This window comes from Myotis myotis, unplaced genomic scaffold (genome assembly GCF_014108235.1).
Source record: "Myotis myotis isolate mMyoMyo1 unplaced genomic scaffold, mMyoMyo1.p scaffold_m19_p_3, whole genome shotgun sequence".
NCBI classification, from domain to species: domain Eukaryota; kingdom Metazoa; phylum Chordata; class Mammalia; order Chiroptera; family Vespertilionidae; genus Myotis; species Myotis myotis.
The window spans coordinates 191,432,983-191,450,718 of NW_023416335.1; the positions used below are offsets into that span (position 1 = coordinate 191,432,983).

Below are 17,736 nucleotides of genomic sequence, written 5' to 3' on the forward strand. Positions count from 1 at the left end.
TACATTTGCCCAGAGGCCTTCAACTAATGGGTGTATTCTTACAGGCCAAAAAACATGAATAAATCCAGTTTGCTGTCCTGTATCTTTGCCTCCCTTCTCTTCCTTTGCACTCTGCCCCATCTTCCATTGCTTGGAGACCTTTTTAAAAACTAAAAATTTCCTAGGTAACGCAAACATTTGGTTGCCTTCCTTAAGTCACGTGTGCACCTGCCACTCATTTTCATGGAGGACTTCTCTATCGCTGGAGAATGTGTTCTCTGCCCATTAGAGACCCAGCCTGTGTCTAGTGGGAGTTCTGCTGCCCAGAGGCCTCTTCCCCAGTGTCAGCGAGAACCTCAGAAAATTATAGGTTCACATCTGTGAATGACCATTGCTCATTTTTGACCACTGATGCTGATTATCATGTAATTCCATGATAAACTGATAACGTGATAGAACAGAGGCTGACCAAATCACCTTGGACAAAGTAAATAGGAGGTTCTCCGAACCTGGGGATCCAAACCTGGGCTCTAAAAATAAGTGGGGAGCTACCATGAAGGAGAAAAAAACAACTAACCAAACTACTCTAAAACCAGCTGCACTTCTGCATGTTGATTAAGCCCAAGAATAGATGGTGGTTTCTGTTCTTCAGCCAGTTCTCGCCTTGCCTTCCTTTTCTCCCTGTCTGCCTCCTCCTGCCCTGCTCTAAACATTCTGTTCCATTTTCACTGACCTAACTTCAGACTCCCTCCCAGGACCCCAGGAGAGTGCCCCCTCCTACTGCCTGGGGAGGCTTTCCTGCACTTCAGTCTCTAGCTAGGCCAGCACATTGAGGTCATTGCTCTCCCTGCCAAATGATTGGACTTAGTTCAGTTTCTCCATCTGTCTGAGCTTCATGGAAAACATGATTGTTGCTCTAGGCTCTTTATTATATGACCTGCCTCAAATTGTCTGCTTTGCATCTGCTTTTTTGTTTTTCCCCCCCGATCAACACCCCCTGCCTTTTCCCCCCTGACTCTCCCCAGACTAGAATCACATCTGTTTTCCAGCCTCTGTACTCTCACTGCAGAACAGATGGAAGAAGAGCAAGTTCTGGGCCAAGCAGATGAGGACAGAGCTGGGTTTGTACTCAGATTTGTTCTAGGGACTCACCAGAATACATGTATCTCAAAAATGGCACACTTACAGTTCCTTCAAAGGAGTCAGAGGTGCTATTCACTTATTTCTCATTATATCCAGTGCTCTCCCTTCTTTCCAGCTAGACAGCTAGTTATTTCTCTTCTTTCCTCCCTTGCTCCCTTCTCCCTTCCTTTACCCTCCTTTCCTCTAGTCTGTAATATATTAATTCAATCTGCTCTGTGTCCATCTGTACGCTTCTCTAAGTTAGCTCATCAGAGAGATACACAATGTAGACTACAGGAGTTAACAGATGCCTTGACATTTGCAAAACTCTAGTGCACATAAGATTAACCACTCCTCCTTTTTGAGATTCTATAATTCAAGTTGATTCTTTCTAAAGTGGAGATATTTTATGGTCTAACCACTAGGGTTTCTATGAATAAGAGAAAATACAAAAGTTTTTAATAAAACTCCTGGATCTGAGAAAGTGTTATCTGTGGGGAAGCATGGGACTTGGCTGGAATGTCTGCATGGAGGATTCTCTGAAAGGTCGGGGGCCTCTCGGGGGAACTTGCCAAAGGTGGCAGCCCCTACCTTGACTTTTCCAAACAAGTCCGATCCCCTGGGGTGTTTTGCTAGAATCTCTATGTTTAGTCTCTAAAGACCTGACCTTGTAGAAGCATATACTTTCTCAAGGATGCTTACCCTGTTGATTGTATCTAGAGGTTAATTTTAGTTCAAGCTGTTGTGACAATAAAGTCTAAGAAGGCAGGTGAACAGCACTGCTTTTTACTTCTAAAGTAAAACAGTACCGTAGCCCTCTCTTTCATAGAAACGTGTGTCAGAGCAGTCTGTTCACCCGTCGCTCGGGGTCGGCTGGTCAGCCCCGGCAGTCATCTACATATTACATAATATGAGGAAAAGCGCTGGTGTAAAGTAAGTCCAGCAGAACAAACATAAACTTGGCCCTCAGTTTTCTCTGGGCTCCTGATGGCATTTTGTCCTTAAGATTCCAGACACTAAGATTCTTAGCATAAACTTAGACAAAGCCAAAGACAAAATACAGCTGGCATCTCCTCCCACGGAGCTGCTCCACATTCCAAAATGATTTAGAGGGCACTGTGTCCCTCAACTTTTTCGAACCCTAAGACAGACAGCCCTCCTCTTGGACAAAATTTATGTGGTGTCTGTTTTTGCTTCGATGTGGGAATAAGTGGGATTTCTAGAGGAATAAAACAACAACAACAAGAGTCTGAATGCGTGGGTCAAGAAAGAGGCAAAGAAAGAAGATAAATATAGGGATACAAAGGAATTTGTTGGACTTGAAGAGATGAATGTCCAAAATGAACAAAACTGAGAAAGGAAGATGCAAAAATGATTCAAAGATGGAAGATAGTCAGAGATAGGAACAGTTTCTGGTGATGTGCAGAAACACATTCCAAGGATGAGGTAGAATCGATTAGGTAAGAAGGAACCCAGGGAATGGGGGTGGAGGTTGCCCAGGCCAGACTGCGAGAGGGAAAATAGGCTTGTGGAAGAAAGGCATATGTGGGCTTGGACCAACCCTTCTAGGGAGCAGCAGTATCTATCACCAATGTGGTAATAACCTTTGGAATGAGGGTGTGAGTGACTGCAAATTCCCATCCCCCTTCTCATTTTATCCTCATTACACTCCTCTAGCCTGGCTCTCTCTCCCTCTCCCTCTCTTTCTCTCTCTCTCTCTTTCTCTCTCGCTCTACCTCATCTCATTGTTTCAGGAGGCCAAATTTGAAGTCCTTCCCAGGGAGTGGCCCTGTTCATCTTATTCTCCAGCCAAAGTGGGAATAGCGTGAGAAGGAGAGAGACACAGTCAGCAGCCAAAGGACTCGGTGGAAAGAGCAGAGGACCATAGACAGTGAGTTGTTTCATTGTATAAAACCCTAAATAAACAGAAGGAGTGTGTATGTGTGTGTGCATGTGTGTGTGTGTGTGTGTATACATTGAAGGGCTGGAGGGGGGCGATTGGGAATCTCATTGAACAACTTAAAATTGAGCAGACACCACAATTAGCCACAAAATTCAAATGAAAGAAGACACCAAGGTGAGCAGGTGACATAAACAAGTCACAGATACCAAAAGAGAAGGAGATCAGACACTAGGGGTGAAAGAGACCACAGGGCAGGGGCAAACATGGACCATTCAGAATATAAAATTTTCTCTCTCCTGGTAGAAAAGAGCAAGGAGAGTGAGAATAATGGTAAGTGACCTAAGAATGGAATTCGAATTGAGAAATAAATGTCGGGTGAAAGATATGAAGAGAGAAAGGGTTTGAGTGATATGGGGGACCAGGAAAGGTCCTGGGAAGACAAAGAGATGTGGGCCACAGGCAGCCCTCCCTGGAACTGAAATGCTGATGTGTCCCTGAGCGTTACAATCTCTACTCTCCCCACCATCCCTGTTAGATATGCCGCTCTTTGGACCCAAGGTGCTGCTGTTTCTCACTGCACTCATCATTCCCTCAGGTGAGTCCCTACCTTTATTCTTTTCTCCCTAAGATGCTAGCTCCTCAGCTATACACTTGTCTGGAGGTGTGTTAGAGTGGATTGGAAGGAGGTTGAAGGGGAATTGGGAGAGAAATGCTTGCTCTTGAGTTCTAGAATTGCTATGAAAGAGAAGAAAGCAATAGATTTGTGTGTTTTTTAAAAAGGCAGATATATGGAAAGAGATGACCTCAGACTTAGGAAAAGGTATCCTGAGAGTTATGAAATTAAGGTGAAATACATACAAATGCATATTAACCAAAAAAGGCTCACACACATAAATACCCAAGTACACAAATACCGAGGGAAAAGGAAGCTGATGCAAACACATGTACAGACCAACTAATAAGAAAGTAGACCAAATTTAAATCCTGTAGAAAAACAGTAACACATACCAAACACTAGCACCCGCATACACACAAGTATATTCACTTGCACAGCAAAAATATGTGCCAAATCTATACACAGAACTAAATGATCTTCACAGATTTCACAGAAGCTGGCTAGAAGTTTAGTCATGGAAAATAAACTTTGGATTTTTTTTTTTTAATTCTACTCTATTTTTCTCATTCTGCCACATACAGACTGTGAGAAAATAATCTTTTTGGCTTGTACAGTAGTGTAGCTAGTGGGATGGCTGTGGGCATAGAAGGACAGGACAGGGTAGAATTGCTACTGGCTCTCTCTGTGGAACAGGACCCCATTCCTTCTGGCTGGGAATGAGGGCAACAGGGCATGCTGAGTCAGGGCAAAACAGAGCAGGGGTTTGTTCTCAGGAATTTGTTGTCTTGCTTAAGTGTTTCCACATTTGTGTGTAGCACTAATGATCTGAGTAATTTTGTATTGAACCATATAAAAATAAAACACAAAAAATAAAACACAGAAAGATAACGTACAACGACTTCCCCATCATTTTCTGGTTCATTTGATAAAAGCTTTTTGGGGCCCCCAGCTGGTTTGGCTCAGTGAATAGAGTGTTGGCCTGCAAACTAAAGGGTCCTGGGTTCGAAATCAATTAAAAATATTTTTAAAGCTTATGGGGGGTGGGGTGGGGGGAGTGTATAGAGCTGGAGTCACTCACATCTCTTTTCTCTTTCCTTTGTACAGACTGGACACCTCTAGGGGTCAGTGGTCAAGGAGGTAGGTGAACTTTTGGATCTGGGTTTTGTTGAGGTTATGTAAATGAATAGTCAGAATTAAAGAATCTGTAATACAGCAGAGATGTGTTACCACAGTGTGGGAAATAGGATCTAATTCACCAGTTTCTCTAATCCTATTATCCCATTCATAAAATCTTATCTTTTTTATTTATCTACCGAAACACTTTTCCCAGGACCTCCTCTATACCCATCTCTTGCTTACACTCTTCTCTGTTCGTCTCTTATCTCACTCAGAAAATGCCCACTAATCCTAACAAAGCTTTTTCCTATCCATGTGACAATAGAGAAACTAAAATGCAAAGACAGGATTAGTAATTATCTCAGTACTATAGGCAAGTTGTGGCACAACTGAACAGAACTCAAACATTTTGGCTTCCAAAGGACTACTTCCTTCACTTTAATGAAGGAAATTCCAAGACATTCAACAAAGTTATAATTTATCTCTTACTATTTCCAACCTTTGTGAGCACAGCAGTGTGTAACTCATTAATGGGTCATAAAATCAAATGAGTGGGTCACAACTAGTATTTTTTATAGAATTAGGGTAGACTAGATTCATTTCTTTGGACTGAGTAAGGCCCAGTCTTGGACCTTATCTAATAACTAGAGGCCTGGTGCACAAATTTGTGCACCGGTGGGGTCCCTCAGCCTAGCCTGCACCCTCTCACAATCTAGGACCCCTCAGGGGATGTTGGATTGCTGGTTTCAGCCTGATCCCAGGCAGTCTGACATCCCCTGAGGGATGTGGCAGTGCACGAAGCAGCAGGCGGCCAGGGAGGAGCCCGAGTCCATGCGTCTCGCTGCTGCCACTCATCCTGGCCCTGCTGCGCCTGCTGCAGGGGCACACTGACCATCAAGGGGCAGCTCCTGCATTGAGTGTCTGCCCCCTGGTGGTCAGTGCGTGTCATAGTGACCAGTCGATTGGTTGACCGGTTGTATGGTCGACTGGTCGCTTAGGCTTTTATATAGATAGATAGATATCTATGACTTTGCGTTGCTTTTCTATCAGAAATATTATAATAAGATGAAAATGTCTTCTTAAAGATTTCTTTTCAGAGAACATAAATTCTAGGTAAGTATTTATATGGTGATAGCTCATGGAAAAGATGGGTGAATTGAGGAATATGCAGAGAAGCAGTATTCTGCCCTGAAATCCCAAGGCAGCTGGGATACACTCTCAACCCCCTTGCCCTCCCTGCTTCTCTTCTGTTTCTGTGAGTGGCTGGACTGGAATATAGCTAGAGAGAAGGGAAACAGGGCCAGATTGGGCTACACCCCAGAGGCTCCACTGCCCTCACAGTCTCCGGAATGATTCGGGTCAGTGGTTTTTCAAATATCCTGTAAGACTGAAAGAAACCTGGGTCCCTCTTATCAAGAGTTGCTCTAAAAGAAGAAAGTTTATACTGAGCAGTAAAGATAAAAATGCTCTATTGTCAGATCTGATTATTCTTCTGTCTGGAATTTTTTTTTTTAATGAAGTAAGCAGTTAGCAGGGGAAATTCCTTCATAATGCTTTATTTGTGTTTTTCCTCTACTACAATGATCAATAACTCTGGTGTGCTTCATTAAAATGCTATTCTCACTACCTTTAAATCTGACATTTAGACTCTGAAGTTAAGTCAAACCAAATTATGTGAATTTGCTGACCCCTAGTGGGTAAAATAGATTATGACTATAAGCTTTCTACAGTGAAGGATCATTCTAGCTGGGATAGTTGCTATTGCTATTAGATATTAACACTGCTTTGTTATTTTTTTTAATCAAAAAAGTTGTTATAGGAAGTGCTATTTTTTGTGGTTTTAAATAGGTACAGTCTTCTTTACTTATTCCAATAGATTCCACCTTAAGACATGGACCATTTTTATTCCTTCTCCTCCTGCCTGTACTTTTCAATGATCAACTACAAGGCATTGTCTACTAACACAGGCATTTTCCCTCCCCTCCCTTCACCTCGCTTCTCAATGAGCATCATAAAGTTACCAACATCACCTTTTGTAAACACTCTTGTATATAAGCATATCAGCAGACTGATATCCAATTACATCAAAGTTATAAATAGCAAAATCAGTGTCTTTGGTAAAGATAATTTTCATTTTGAGTAAGCATTGCAAAAAGGTCACCAATCCATTGTACTTATTAGCAAGCTCTATGACCTTGGGTAAATTATTTATCTGTAAAAACAGGGACTTAAACAGCGCCTGGCACATAATTAACTCAGATTATCTAAATGTAGTATCATCTGTTAGGACAATAAAAAATAATATAAATTATTCCTGAAGTCTAATGCTTAATCAAAGTCCAACTGAGAAAGGGGTGTCTGTGGAAGATAATCTGATGGGCATGTAGTTTAACTTATTCATTCCTCTCTAATACAGACAAAGGAAAGAAGACATTCTAGGGTCAAGGACTACAAAGGTATATTCATGGAAACAGGAAAGTGACATTTGGTTGGGTTAGAGGGGAAAGGACTTAGGCTGGGAAGCAAACAAGAAAAACAATTGTGGAATATTTACTCTTTGCTGGCCACTGTGCTCAACAATTCCACTTACTGGGAGGGGTAAAAAGAATGCTCAGAAAATGTTTTGATTTTTTATTTCTCTCTAGCAACTGAGGCACCCGAGGAAAACTTGACAGAAGATCCTAGTAAGTTTTTCTTTATTTCTTTGCTTTCATATTGGGGATAGAAGGATTGATGCTGCAGTCTATACAAAGAAAGCCTAAAAAAGAGGTTGGTGGGCACTCTGAACTAATGCAGAGCTCCATTGTCTATCTTAGATGCCACCGATGCTGCACGCATGCCCAAGCTTCTTCTCTCCTCCATTTCCTTCTGTGAAAGTCCCTTACATTCGCCCCCACAGTCCACATTCTTTCACCTCAGTCTTTCCTGCCTCCTTTTAGATCATCATCCCTTATCCTGCTTCCCTTTCTACTTTTCCTACTTGCATTTTTCATTCTCTGTGTTGTTTCCTTTGCAGATTTGGTAGTTGAACTCTCTACAGATGAAACAGGTAGCTTTTACTACAGTTTTTTAAAAATGGCATGATTCTCACAACATTTATTCCAGCTCTTAAGTTAATCCTTTTTTTTTTTTTTTTTTATCTCTGGGAAAGGCATAGAGAGATTGTGGGCATGTTGTTTAGTGACAGTGAGATAAAAAGAAAGAGAGGGCCCCTAGTCCTCTAAAAAGAGGAAACAAAGTGGATTAATAGTTAAAATAAGTCATGAATGATAAAGGCTCCCCCAAAGTAGTATAATGTCAATAGGACAAATATTCTTCAAAAATATTCACAATTACTTCAATTAATTCTATTTCATTGGACATAATACACAAACTCAGCCATAGCCTTGACCTTGACCTAATATTTCCATTCTCCTTTTTTTTTAATCAATTTTTTTACAGAGAGGAAGGGAGAGGGATAGAGAGTTAGAAAAATTGATGAGAGAGAAACATCGATTAGCTGCCTTCTGCACACCCACTGGGGATGTGCCCACAACCAATGTACATGCCCTTGACCAGAATCAAACCTGGGACCCTTCAGTCCACGGGCTGATGCCCTATCCTCTGAGCCAAACTGGTTAGGGCTCCATTCTCCCTTTTTAATTCTGCCTTCTCCCTTGCCAATTCAAAGCCCTCCTCACACCTGCTGTTTTGTGCCTTTTCAGCTCTGGCCGATATTGTGCCTTCCACAGATGACCTGGGTGAGTTCAGATCTGGGAGCCCAGGGTCACCGGGGCCATTCTGGGCTTTCCCTAGAGCCTATTATGGAAGGCATGACAGCTGGTGAAGGATCCTAAATATACAGGGTTACAGTTTATGTAGCACTTTCTTCCCACAATTAAATTTAATGACTTTTTTCGATCCCCTAATGAGCATAACTATGCCAAGTGTTTGAAGTACAAAATACCAACTCATGATCTTTTAATGTTTCTAAGACTATATGAGTAAAACAAAATATATAACCAAAGAAATGTATGGGAGATAAAGAAAAACTTTCTAGAAGTAATGGTCAAGCTGAATCTTGAAAGAAGAATTGGTGCAAGCCAGGCAATTATGGAAGGGATGTGCATTCCAACCAAAGGAAATAGCTGTTCAAACAGGTGAAAGCAAAATAGAGCTTGGCACACTGGAAAAACAGATTTTTTAAAATGATTAGGGTCAAACCCACAAGGAATAAGTGGTAGGACATGAGAAAAGGAGATCACAACTACATTATTTTAAGCAAATATTTACTGAAAACCTGCTACGTTAGGTGCCAGGATATAAAGGTAAATAAAACTAATTTTCTTCTACTAGATATTTTTTGTCTAATAGACAAGATAGACAAGTGAGCAGATGAAAAAGAGCCCTTGACTATATTCAGTGTTGGGGGTTAGGAAAGGCTTTTCTGGAGAGCACATTGTCTAAAATGCTTCTTGGAAGACAAATAGAAGTGAATCAAGTGAATAGAAAGGGAAGAGCTTTAGGTAAAGAAAATAATGTGGGCAAAGGCTTGGGGTGGAAACAAAAACCAATCAGAGTATAGTTTATGCAAAGGAAGGTTCCAATCAGACTTATGAATTGGAAAACCAATGAGGATGACGTTGCGGCAGTCCCAATAAAAGGTGGTGGCCTGACCGGGTTGCATGGCTTAGTGGTTATGCTTCGACCTAGAAACCAGGAGGTCATGGTTGATTCCCGGTCAGGGCAACATGCCCGGGTTGAAGGTTCGACCCCCAGTAGGAGGCATGCATTTGATTTCAGAGAGGAAAGGAGAGGGGGAGAGAGAGAGAGAAACATCAATGATGAGAGAGAATCATCGATCAGCTGCCACCTGCACACCCCGTACTGGGGATTGAGCCCACAACCTGGTCATGTGCTTTTGACTGGAATCCAACCCAGGATCTTTCAGTCCACAGGCCAACGCTCTATCCACCTAGCCAAACCGGCTGGGGCTGAAATCAGTAAAAAATATATATATATATATTTTTTAAAAAGATGGTGGCCTGAACTAAGGTAAAAGTAGTGAGAATTGAATGTGAACTGCAAGGGGGAGGAGACTGTTGTGATGATGTTCAGCTTTCCATCAGGTAGATGGTGGCTGTTGTGTGGATGGTACTGCTATTCACTGAAGAACAATTTGAATTGGAAGAAATAATTAAGTCAGTTTGGGATTGATGGATTTGAAAAATCCATTAAATCTTTTATAACATGGTAGCTAGATTTATAGGTCTGAAGCTTGAAGAGAGATCTGGGCTAAAAGTATAAATTTGAGAATTTTCAGAATATAAACTTGGAACTGAAACCATGGGATAGATGAGATCACCTAACACACTTCCTATAATATCCTATTAGCAACTCTGCCAATCACATTTTTACTGATAACTCCCATAGTTAGTTAATTCCCTCAAGATCCATCTTGCTCCATAATTTGTTCTCCATTCTTCAAATTAGGCCCATATTTAACCAGCACCTAGGTTAGATTAGGCTATGGCCATGACCCTTGCTATTCTTTATTGAATAAATTTTATCAAAGAACACATGATAGTGTATCTGATTTACAGAGAGGAAAATTTCTTTTTTCAAAAAAATATATTTTATTGATTTTTTTACAGAAAGGAGTGGAGAGGGATAGAGAGTTAGAAACATCGATGAGAGAGAAAAATCGATCAGCTGCTTCCTGCACACCCCCTACTGGGGATGTGCCCGCAACCCAGGTACATGCCCTTGACCGGAATCGAACCTGGGACCCTTCAGTCCGCAGGCCGACGCTCCATCCACCGAGCCAAACCGGCTAGGGCGGAAAATTTCTTTTTTCAAAAAAATATATTTTATTGATTTTTTTACAGAAAGGAGTGGAGAGGGATAGAGAGTTAGAAACATCGATGAGAGAGAAACATCGATCAGCTGCCTCCTGCACACTCCCTACTGGGGATGTGCCTGCAACCAAGGTACATGCCCTTGGCCGGAATCAAACCCGGGACCCTTCAGTCCGCAGGCCGACGCTCTATCCACTGAGCCACACCAGTTAGGGCGGAAAATTTCTTTTTTGAAGAGCTTCTACAGCAAAAATATTTTCTCTTTTTAGCTCTAGGCTGAAACTCTTCTGAGCATGTGGCTATTTGTTGTGTCCCTACTAAATTTGTTTATTGTCAATAATACAAAATTCTCTCAATATAATAAAATTTTCAACTCCCTAAGAAAGGCAAAATCATATTTACCATCCTAACTTCTAAATCACTGCAATTGTGCAAATCAAAACAAACCATTATGGGTTTGTTTGCTCTTTAGAAGTTGCTAAAGAGTTATTAACTCGTTTGTTTCTTATCTACATGGGTGCCCCCACATGGGTTTCAAATGAGGTAACATGACAGTTATAGAGGTAGTAACTTCTAGAACTAATACTAACTGAATAAAATGTCTGCCTTCCAGCCTCACCCAGTGATAAAAACACCACAGGTATGATTGTCTTTTTCCTACGCTTTTTTGTCTTCTGGAGGATTCCTTACCTCTTTGTTCTTTGAAGGGTATATATCTTCTAGTTTACTTCCAATTTTTTTCTCAAAGATTATTTTTAGTGTCCTTAAATTCTTCCTCCCGCAGCCCCACTCCTGCCTTTGCATATGAGCTTCTGTCCTAAAAGTCATGGTGAAAAGATTTGACCACCCCTTCATGATCCCAAAACAATCCTTTGGACTTTATTTGGTTACAGGGTTGGGAACTAACTGCAAGTACTCAATAGTACTACAGACATCACGACTAAAATTGCTTTCTCTAATACAGTGGTTCTCAACCTTTCTAATGCCTCGACCCTTTAATACAGTTCCTCATGTTGTGGTGACCCCCAATTTCATTATTACAAATTGAACATAATTAAAGCACAGTAATTAATCACAAAACAATATGTAATTATATATGTGTTTTCCGATGGTCTCAGGTGACCCGTGTGAAAGGGTCGTTCAACCCCCAAAGGGGTCGCGACCCACAGGTTGAGAACTGCTGCTCTAATGCATTGATAATTCTGATGTGCAGCTATTGTTGACAACTACTGGGACAGGAAAATAGTTACCCGTCTTAGAAATTCCGTTTTTCAGAACGGGATCATCAGCATTTTTGTTTGATATTTCACCTGTGTAATGCTAGGAGAACTTTTTTCCTAGAAAACCCCGCAGAGATTATTTTAGCCACTTCTACTTCCAGGTAGGAAAGCACCTAAATTTCACTTTAGTCAATTTCCTATTACTCTGCTTTGGTGAGCAGGAAAGAGATGCCACAACTTACAAAGATCTTCTGTAGAGACTACTTTGTATGCTTTTCCCACGTTTTTTCTCCTCCTCCATCCCCTTTTTAAAAAATGTTTATCTTTATTGTTGTATTACAGATGTCCCCCATTGTTTGTGTGTGTTTTTTCCTCCTCTACCTCTTTAATCCTTTGTTTATATCTCATGTTTGTCGCCTCTCCCTTTTTTTGTGTGTAAGCTTCTTCAGAATGCCGGGATGAAAAATTTGCTTGCACGAGACTCTACTCTGTGCATCGGCCAGTCAAGCAATGCGTTCATCAGTTATGCTTTACCAGGTAAGGGGTCCCAGAATACCCAGAAAGCATCCTCCATGATAGTGTTTTCATGTCAGCAACTACTTAATGACTCCGCTATGGAATTTCAGTCTTTGGAGGGACAGAAGATTTTAGCATAATCCTCTTCAGCGGTTCTCAACCTGTGGGTCGAGAACAATGAAAATACATCCTGCATATCAGATATTTACATTATGATTCATAACAGCAGCAAAATTACAGTTATGAAGTAGCAACGAAAATAATTTTATGGTTGGGGGTCACCACAACATGAAGAACTGTATTAAAGGGTCGCGACATTAGGAAGGTTGAGAACCACTGCTAGAGTCTAGCTGTTACTGAAAGTACCAAATAGAACCTGGAGTCTGGATTGAGGTATTCAGAGTACAGGCTGACTAACAAGTCCAGATGCTAGAGGGCAAATAAAAGTAAAGGCTGGAGGAAGGATAGTCACGCGGGAAACACAAGTATGTTGAATTTACTACCTCATAGAAAAAGGCTGAAATGAAAGATCCAAGTCTGAAGTTAGAAAATAGTGGGGGAGGAGTTAGTATTAAGCTTGATTCTAGGGAGAGTATGCAAAGTGTCGCTAATAAGAGTAATACCATTTTCTGAAATATCTAAGGAAATTCAGATAAGAGTGGGGAAATACCTAAGGAAATTCAGATAAGAAGTTGAAAAGGCATCTTAGGCCTAGGCTAGTTCTCCCTCTCAACACTTCTTTCTGTCTCCTTATTTAACCATGACATTGGGACTATGGCAGTTTACGACGCATGTACATCATCAATAATGAGATTTGCTCCCGTCTTGTCTGTAAAGAACATGAAGCTATGAAAGGTAAGATGATGTCTGTGTTTGTAGTGGGGGAAGGGACAGTTATGAGGGAGGTAAAGAAGGACACAATGCTAATGGATCCAAGGTCTGGCTTTGGTGGAGGGCTTTAGGCCACCCTCTTAATTCACATCAGCCCCTTCTCCACCAAGTTACCCCAAGTAAGTAATCTAAGTAAAGCAGCATGCTTAATACATAAACATAACCCTACAAAAAGTACCCCCAGATCTCTTTCCAATTAGATAGTCACTCCAAATCTCTCCTGTATTTGGTCAGAGCTCTGGCTGCTTTGAAGATCATTCACTGAGGTTCTAGGTAAAAAGGCCAAGTCAACCATTACAAATAGAGATGCTACTCATCTGCAGCCATGTTTATAACTACAAAAAAAACTGCACAAAACATTAATTTGGAGACAGTAATGTTTGGGTAGGCCTTTAATTAAATTAGAAATAGATTGGACCTTTAGAAACTGGCTACCTTAAAAACAGTCCACAGCTTGCAAGCACCCTTTATATTGCTCATTGTGAAATTTCTGAGGTAGAGGAAGGTAGAAAGACTTCGTAAAAACAATTAAAAGGGTCTAAAGTGAATGACCATGTATGATGGGAACAAAGATTCTTCTCACCTTCTCCATCGGCCAGCCCCCAAAGGTGGCTGTGGTTGGAGAGGGCACCACAGACAAGCCACTTCTGACTAAGCAGCCCGCCTTGTGCTGAGTTCCTGACTAAAAGCTGTACTTAACTTCGGAGAAGGAAACTTGCTGCTTGTCCCCACTGGCTCTGTGCGAGCCACCTGCAAGGGAAGCACCTTGAGACTGAGGTTGAGTATTTGGGACTCTAGGCACTTTCAAGGGTCTCTGGGGACTTAGTCAAGTCAGCTATTTGCTCATAGTAAACACTTAGGTATATATTGAGCGATTGAAGCTCATTTTCTGGTTATTCAAAAGTCCATGATTAGAAAAAGTGGGAGCTAGGTGTAGAAAGGAAACTAACATTTACTGACCACCTGTGCTAGGTACTTTGCATACATTATTCCATTTTAATACAACTAAACTGTTGAGGCAGGTATTTTAATGTTTATTTTATAGAGCGGATAGTGAAGTTCAGAAAATTTAAGAAACTTTCTAGTAAGTCTCAAGTGGTAAATAAGTGGTAGAGCTGTGATTCTAACTCAGATATATTCCGCCCCAACCTTCTCACTCCACCACACTGGTCTTCTCTTTCCCTTAAAACATCAGCCCTTTGTTATCTTCCCGCATTCTAATCCCATCATGCTCTTCTTCTCTTCTAGATGAGATTTGCCGCCAGATGGCTGGTCTGCCCCCAAGGCGACTCCGGCGTTCCAACTACTTCCGACTTCCTCCCTGTGAAAATGTCAATTTGCAGAGACCCAGTGGTCTGTGATCATCAAGGAAAAGGAAAAAAGAAAAAAAAAAATGTATGGGTGGGATGAAGAGAATGCTTTAGGAAGAGGGAACTCCTTGTCTAACCATTGTCAGCTAACCCATACATTAGTATTTCTTAGACCAAACCCTTTGCAATGTTTAGCTTTTGCCCCTACTCCCTGATGTTTCACCCAGACTGAAACATTGATCTCATTTTCGGTACTTACAATACAAACTCTATATTATTGCATGGTTTTACTGCTTCCCGATATCATAGACATATTAGATAAATGATGACCAGGCAGTTTAAATGCAATTTCAAGGGAAAATAAACTTAAGGTTAATAATAGTTACTATTGAAGCTGTCTGAGATAGTTCTTAGGGTGGAAGAAATTATCATGGTCTATTTTGGCTAGCCATAGAACTTCATTTACTTTCCTTACAAGAGTTTCCTATATTAACTACCCTTTTTTTCTATAAAATTATAGTCCTCTTTACTCTTATTTTAACTATTTTGCTGACTATCATAACATTTACTTGGCAGGTTCTCTTTATGAAAAAGGTCATGACAATTTTTGTAGCTCTAGAAAATTCTCCAGAGCCAATATTTATACAATCCTACTAACAATATATAAAGACCCCAAATGTTGCCTTCTGCTAAGCTCAGAGGCTGAGGCTAAAGAGAGGAGTATGCCAGGTATAGAACTTGGACCCATGGTTTCCTATTCAGTTGTTGATGTGGTTGTCCAATGGCAAATAGGGGTAGAAAGTAAGTCTCATTTTCTTACTCATTTATGGTAGAATTGGGATTAGTCCACATCCACAGGTAAATTAGACAACTAATGTCAAACCATATCACTGGTCTGAGTTTTTGTGAGTTGTTGCTACTTCCATTCTCACCACTTACCAAAATCTGTAGCAATTATTATTCAAATAGATTCTGGAATAGCCTCATTTGGGGCCTAATAAGGGCATTCAGACCTGAACTTTAATAGGCAGGCACAAAGTTTACCTAATGGTTTATAGAAAAAAGTAAAAGAAGCACAATATTTAGACAACCCACACTCTTATCCTGGGCCTAGCAGTAACTAGGTAGCCTCAGATAAGTCATGTTTCCTCACTAGGCCCTGGTTTAATTTCCCCACTTTTAACAAGAGAAGGTTTATGTACATTAGTTTCTTTTAATTCTATAATTCTCAAAACTTAAATGTATTGTTAATATTTCTTGAAGCCTAGAGATGCAGTCTAACTCATAACAAACATGTCTGCTTTATAAGGTGGGGAAATAGCCTGTATTAATTAAATGGACAATAGTCCACAATATAATAGAACAAAATTTCACTATAAGTGACAAATTATATATTATGGACTGTCTATCTGAATAACTCAGTAACCTTCTTAAAAAGCCAATAGAATTCAAGTAGGAACTAGGGGAATCTGAGATAACCAGTTATATATGATAGAATACCACTTGTAGGGAGTGAATTTCTGTCATATCGCTGGGAAAACTACCCTGAGTCTTGGATTCTGGCTGTTAAGAAGCAATTTAGTTTAATGGGATTTGCACAATTTATTAAAGAAAAATGTTAGAAAAGGTCCCAAGGCATGCAATTTCTGCTCCACAGCCTCTAGAAGTAAATGTACTGACACATAGACAAACATACTATATGCATATTGTAGCCACTGCAGAGAAATCTCATGGGCACAGAGTTCCCAAGAATCATGTCAAAATGTCTTCATGAACTTGACCCTCCTACTGCATATTGAACGAGAGGTAGCATTCACCACTGGAAAGCACCTCAATCCCAGTATTGTGTATATTGCAAATTAAACATTTTAAAATAATTGTTCCAAATTTTCTTCTCAGAAGAGAGAAGTGTGTGTGTCTGTTATTTCTTTTTCTATTTTATGTTTAAAAAGAAGACCTGAACTCATGCTTTTATTCCATTTTGAAAACTAAATAACAATATTGCTCAAATTTCTCTATTCCACTATCCTCTGTTGTATCCCTCTTCACTCCATAACTTTACTGTTGGTCCTCCAACATTCCAAATTTATTTACTTTCCTCCTGATGCCCTTCCTCGGTTCACCGGAAAATTCTTTCTTTTCTGCCCCCTTTAGGACCAACTGTCTTGCAAGGTGAAGTTCATGCTTTATTTTCACTTCTCTTTTGCATGATCAAATTCCTGTGTTTTGCCATTTCTCATTTTTCTTATGTTCTCTACCTGTTTTACTCTTCTTGATATGTAAACCAACTTGTCTAACTCACTTCCCAGCCTCTTTCCTCATCATTATAAAATACTCTTCTCCCTTATAGCTTCCTCCTAAAAATGGTCCCAGGTCAAAGCTTCTGAGGAGAAGTACCACTTCTTAACCTCTGTACTCTCTTCTCCATGGGCAGAATCCCATTCACCTCCTTTCTGTTTTTTGTTTGTTTGTAGGGTGTGTTTTGTGTGTGTTTTTTAAAGCCTTGACCCATTGTGAATCAGACCAATAACCCAAAACAAATGGAATAGGGAAACTGAGACAGATAGTTAAACAGTAGTTTGCAGCCTCCTAGAAAAATCTAGATGCCAAGCAGTTTGTAGCCACTTAGTAAATCCTATCTTCCCTAAACCAGGGACATTTTAAAAGTGAATGGTTTGCACTTCTCCTCCCCAATCAAAGGGTAAATAGCCGAAATCACCCTATTCATGGAGACAGATAGCAAAAATCCAATTAGTGCCATTTTCCAACATCTGTCCATTACCCAAGGACGGATGAAGAGAATAAACCTTATTTTAGTACATCAGCACAAAGCTGATGAATATTCTACTGAGATCTTCCTTTAAGAACTCTATCCTAGCTGGTTTGGCTCAGTGGATAAAGAGTCGGCCTGCAGACTGAAGGGTCCCATGTTCAATTCCTGTCAAGGGCACATGCCCAGGTTGCAGGCTCAGTCCCCAGTAGGGGGTGTGCAGGAGGAAGCCGATCAATGATTCTCTCTCTTCATTGATGTTTCTAGCTCTCTCTCCCTCTCCCTTCCTCTCTGAAATCAATAAAAATATACTTAAAAAAAAAAAAAGAACTACTTTAAATGCACAGCCTTTAAACCCCCTCAAAACAAAGGTCCAGAGTACACCCTCCCAGGAGCATGCCCATGCCTCTTCCCACAGGGGTGCATCTCCTAAACTCTAAGGGACCCCATGAGGCC

At 40.7% G+C, this 17,736-nt stretch overlaps 1 protein-coding gene across 5 annotated transcripts; it reads left to right on the forward strand.

Moving 5' to 3' along the window:
- The first annotated feature begins 2,802 nt into the window (after positions 1-2,802).
- MFAP5 (microfibril associated protein 5) lies at positions 2,803-16,408 on the forward strand. Of its 5 annotated transcripts, XM_036300165.1 has the most exons (10): positions 2,811-2,992; positions 3,540-3,599; positions 4,725-4,757; positions 7,382-7,420; positions 7,753-7,785; positions 8,441-8,476; positions 11,187-11,213; positions 12,234-12,330; positions 13,091-13,164; positions 14,449-16,408. In XM_036300165.1, exons 2-10 carry the CDS (start codon positions 3,542-3,544, stop codon positions 14,559-14,561), a joined length of 510 nt encoding a protein of 169 aa, XP_036156058.1. In that variant the 5' UTR covers positions 2,811-2,992; positions 3,540-3,541; the 3' UTR covers positions 14,562-16,408. The 5 variants fall into 5 exon arrangements, with proteins under 5 accessions (XP_036156060.1, XP_036156062.1, XP_036156059.1 ...); XM_036300167.1 differs by lacking the exon at positions 8,441-8,476 and having other exon boundaries at positions 2,803-2,992; XM_036300166.1 differs by lacking the exon at positions 7,753-7,785 and having other exon boundaries at positions 2,804-2,992.
- Positions 16,409-17,736: the final 1,328 nt, after the last annotated feature.

Excerpts from the sequence above, each read along its gene's own strand:
- MFAP5 (XM_036300165.1), top strand. The coding sequence starts at position 3,542 with ATGCCGCTCTTTGGACCCAAGGTGCTGCTGTTTCTCACTGCACTCATC. Across the intron at positions 3,600-4,724 it reads TGCACTCATCATTCCCTCAG|ACTGGACACCTCTAGGGGTC; the intron begins GTGAGTCCCTAC and ends TCCTTTGTACAG. Across the intron at positions 7,421-7,752 it reads AAACTTGACAGAAGATCCTA|ATTTGGTAGTTGAACTCTCT; the intron begins GTAAGTTTTTCT and ends TTTCCTTTGCAG.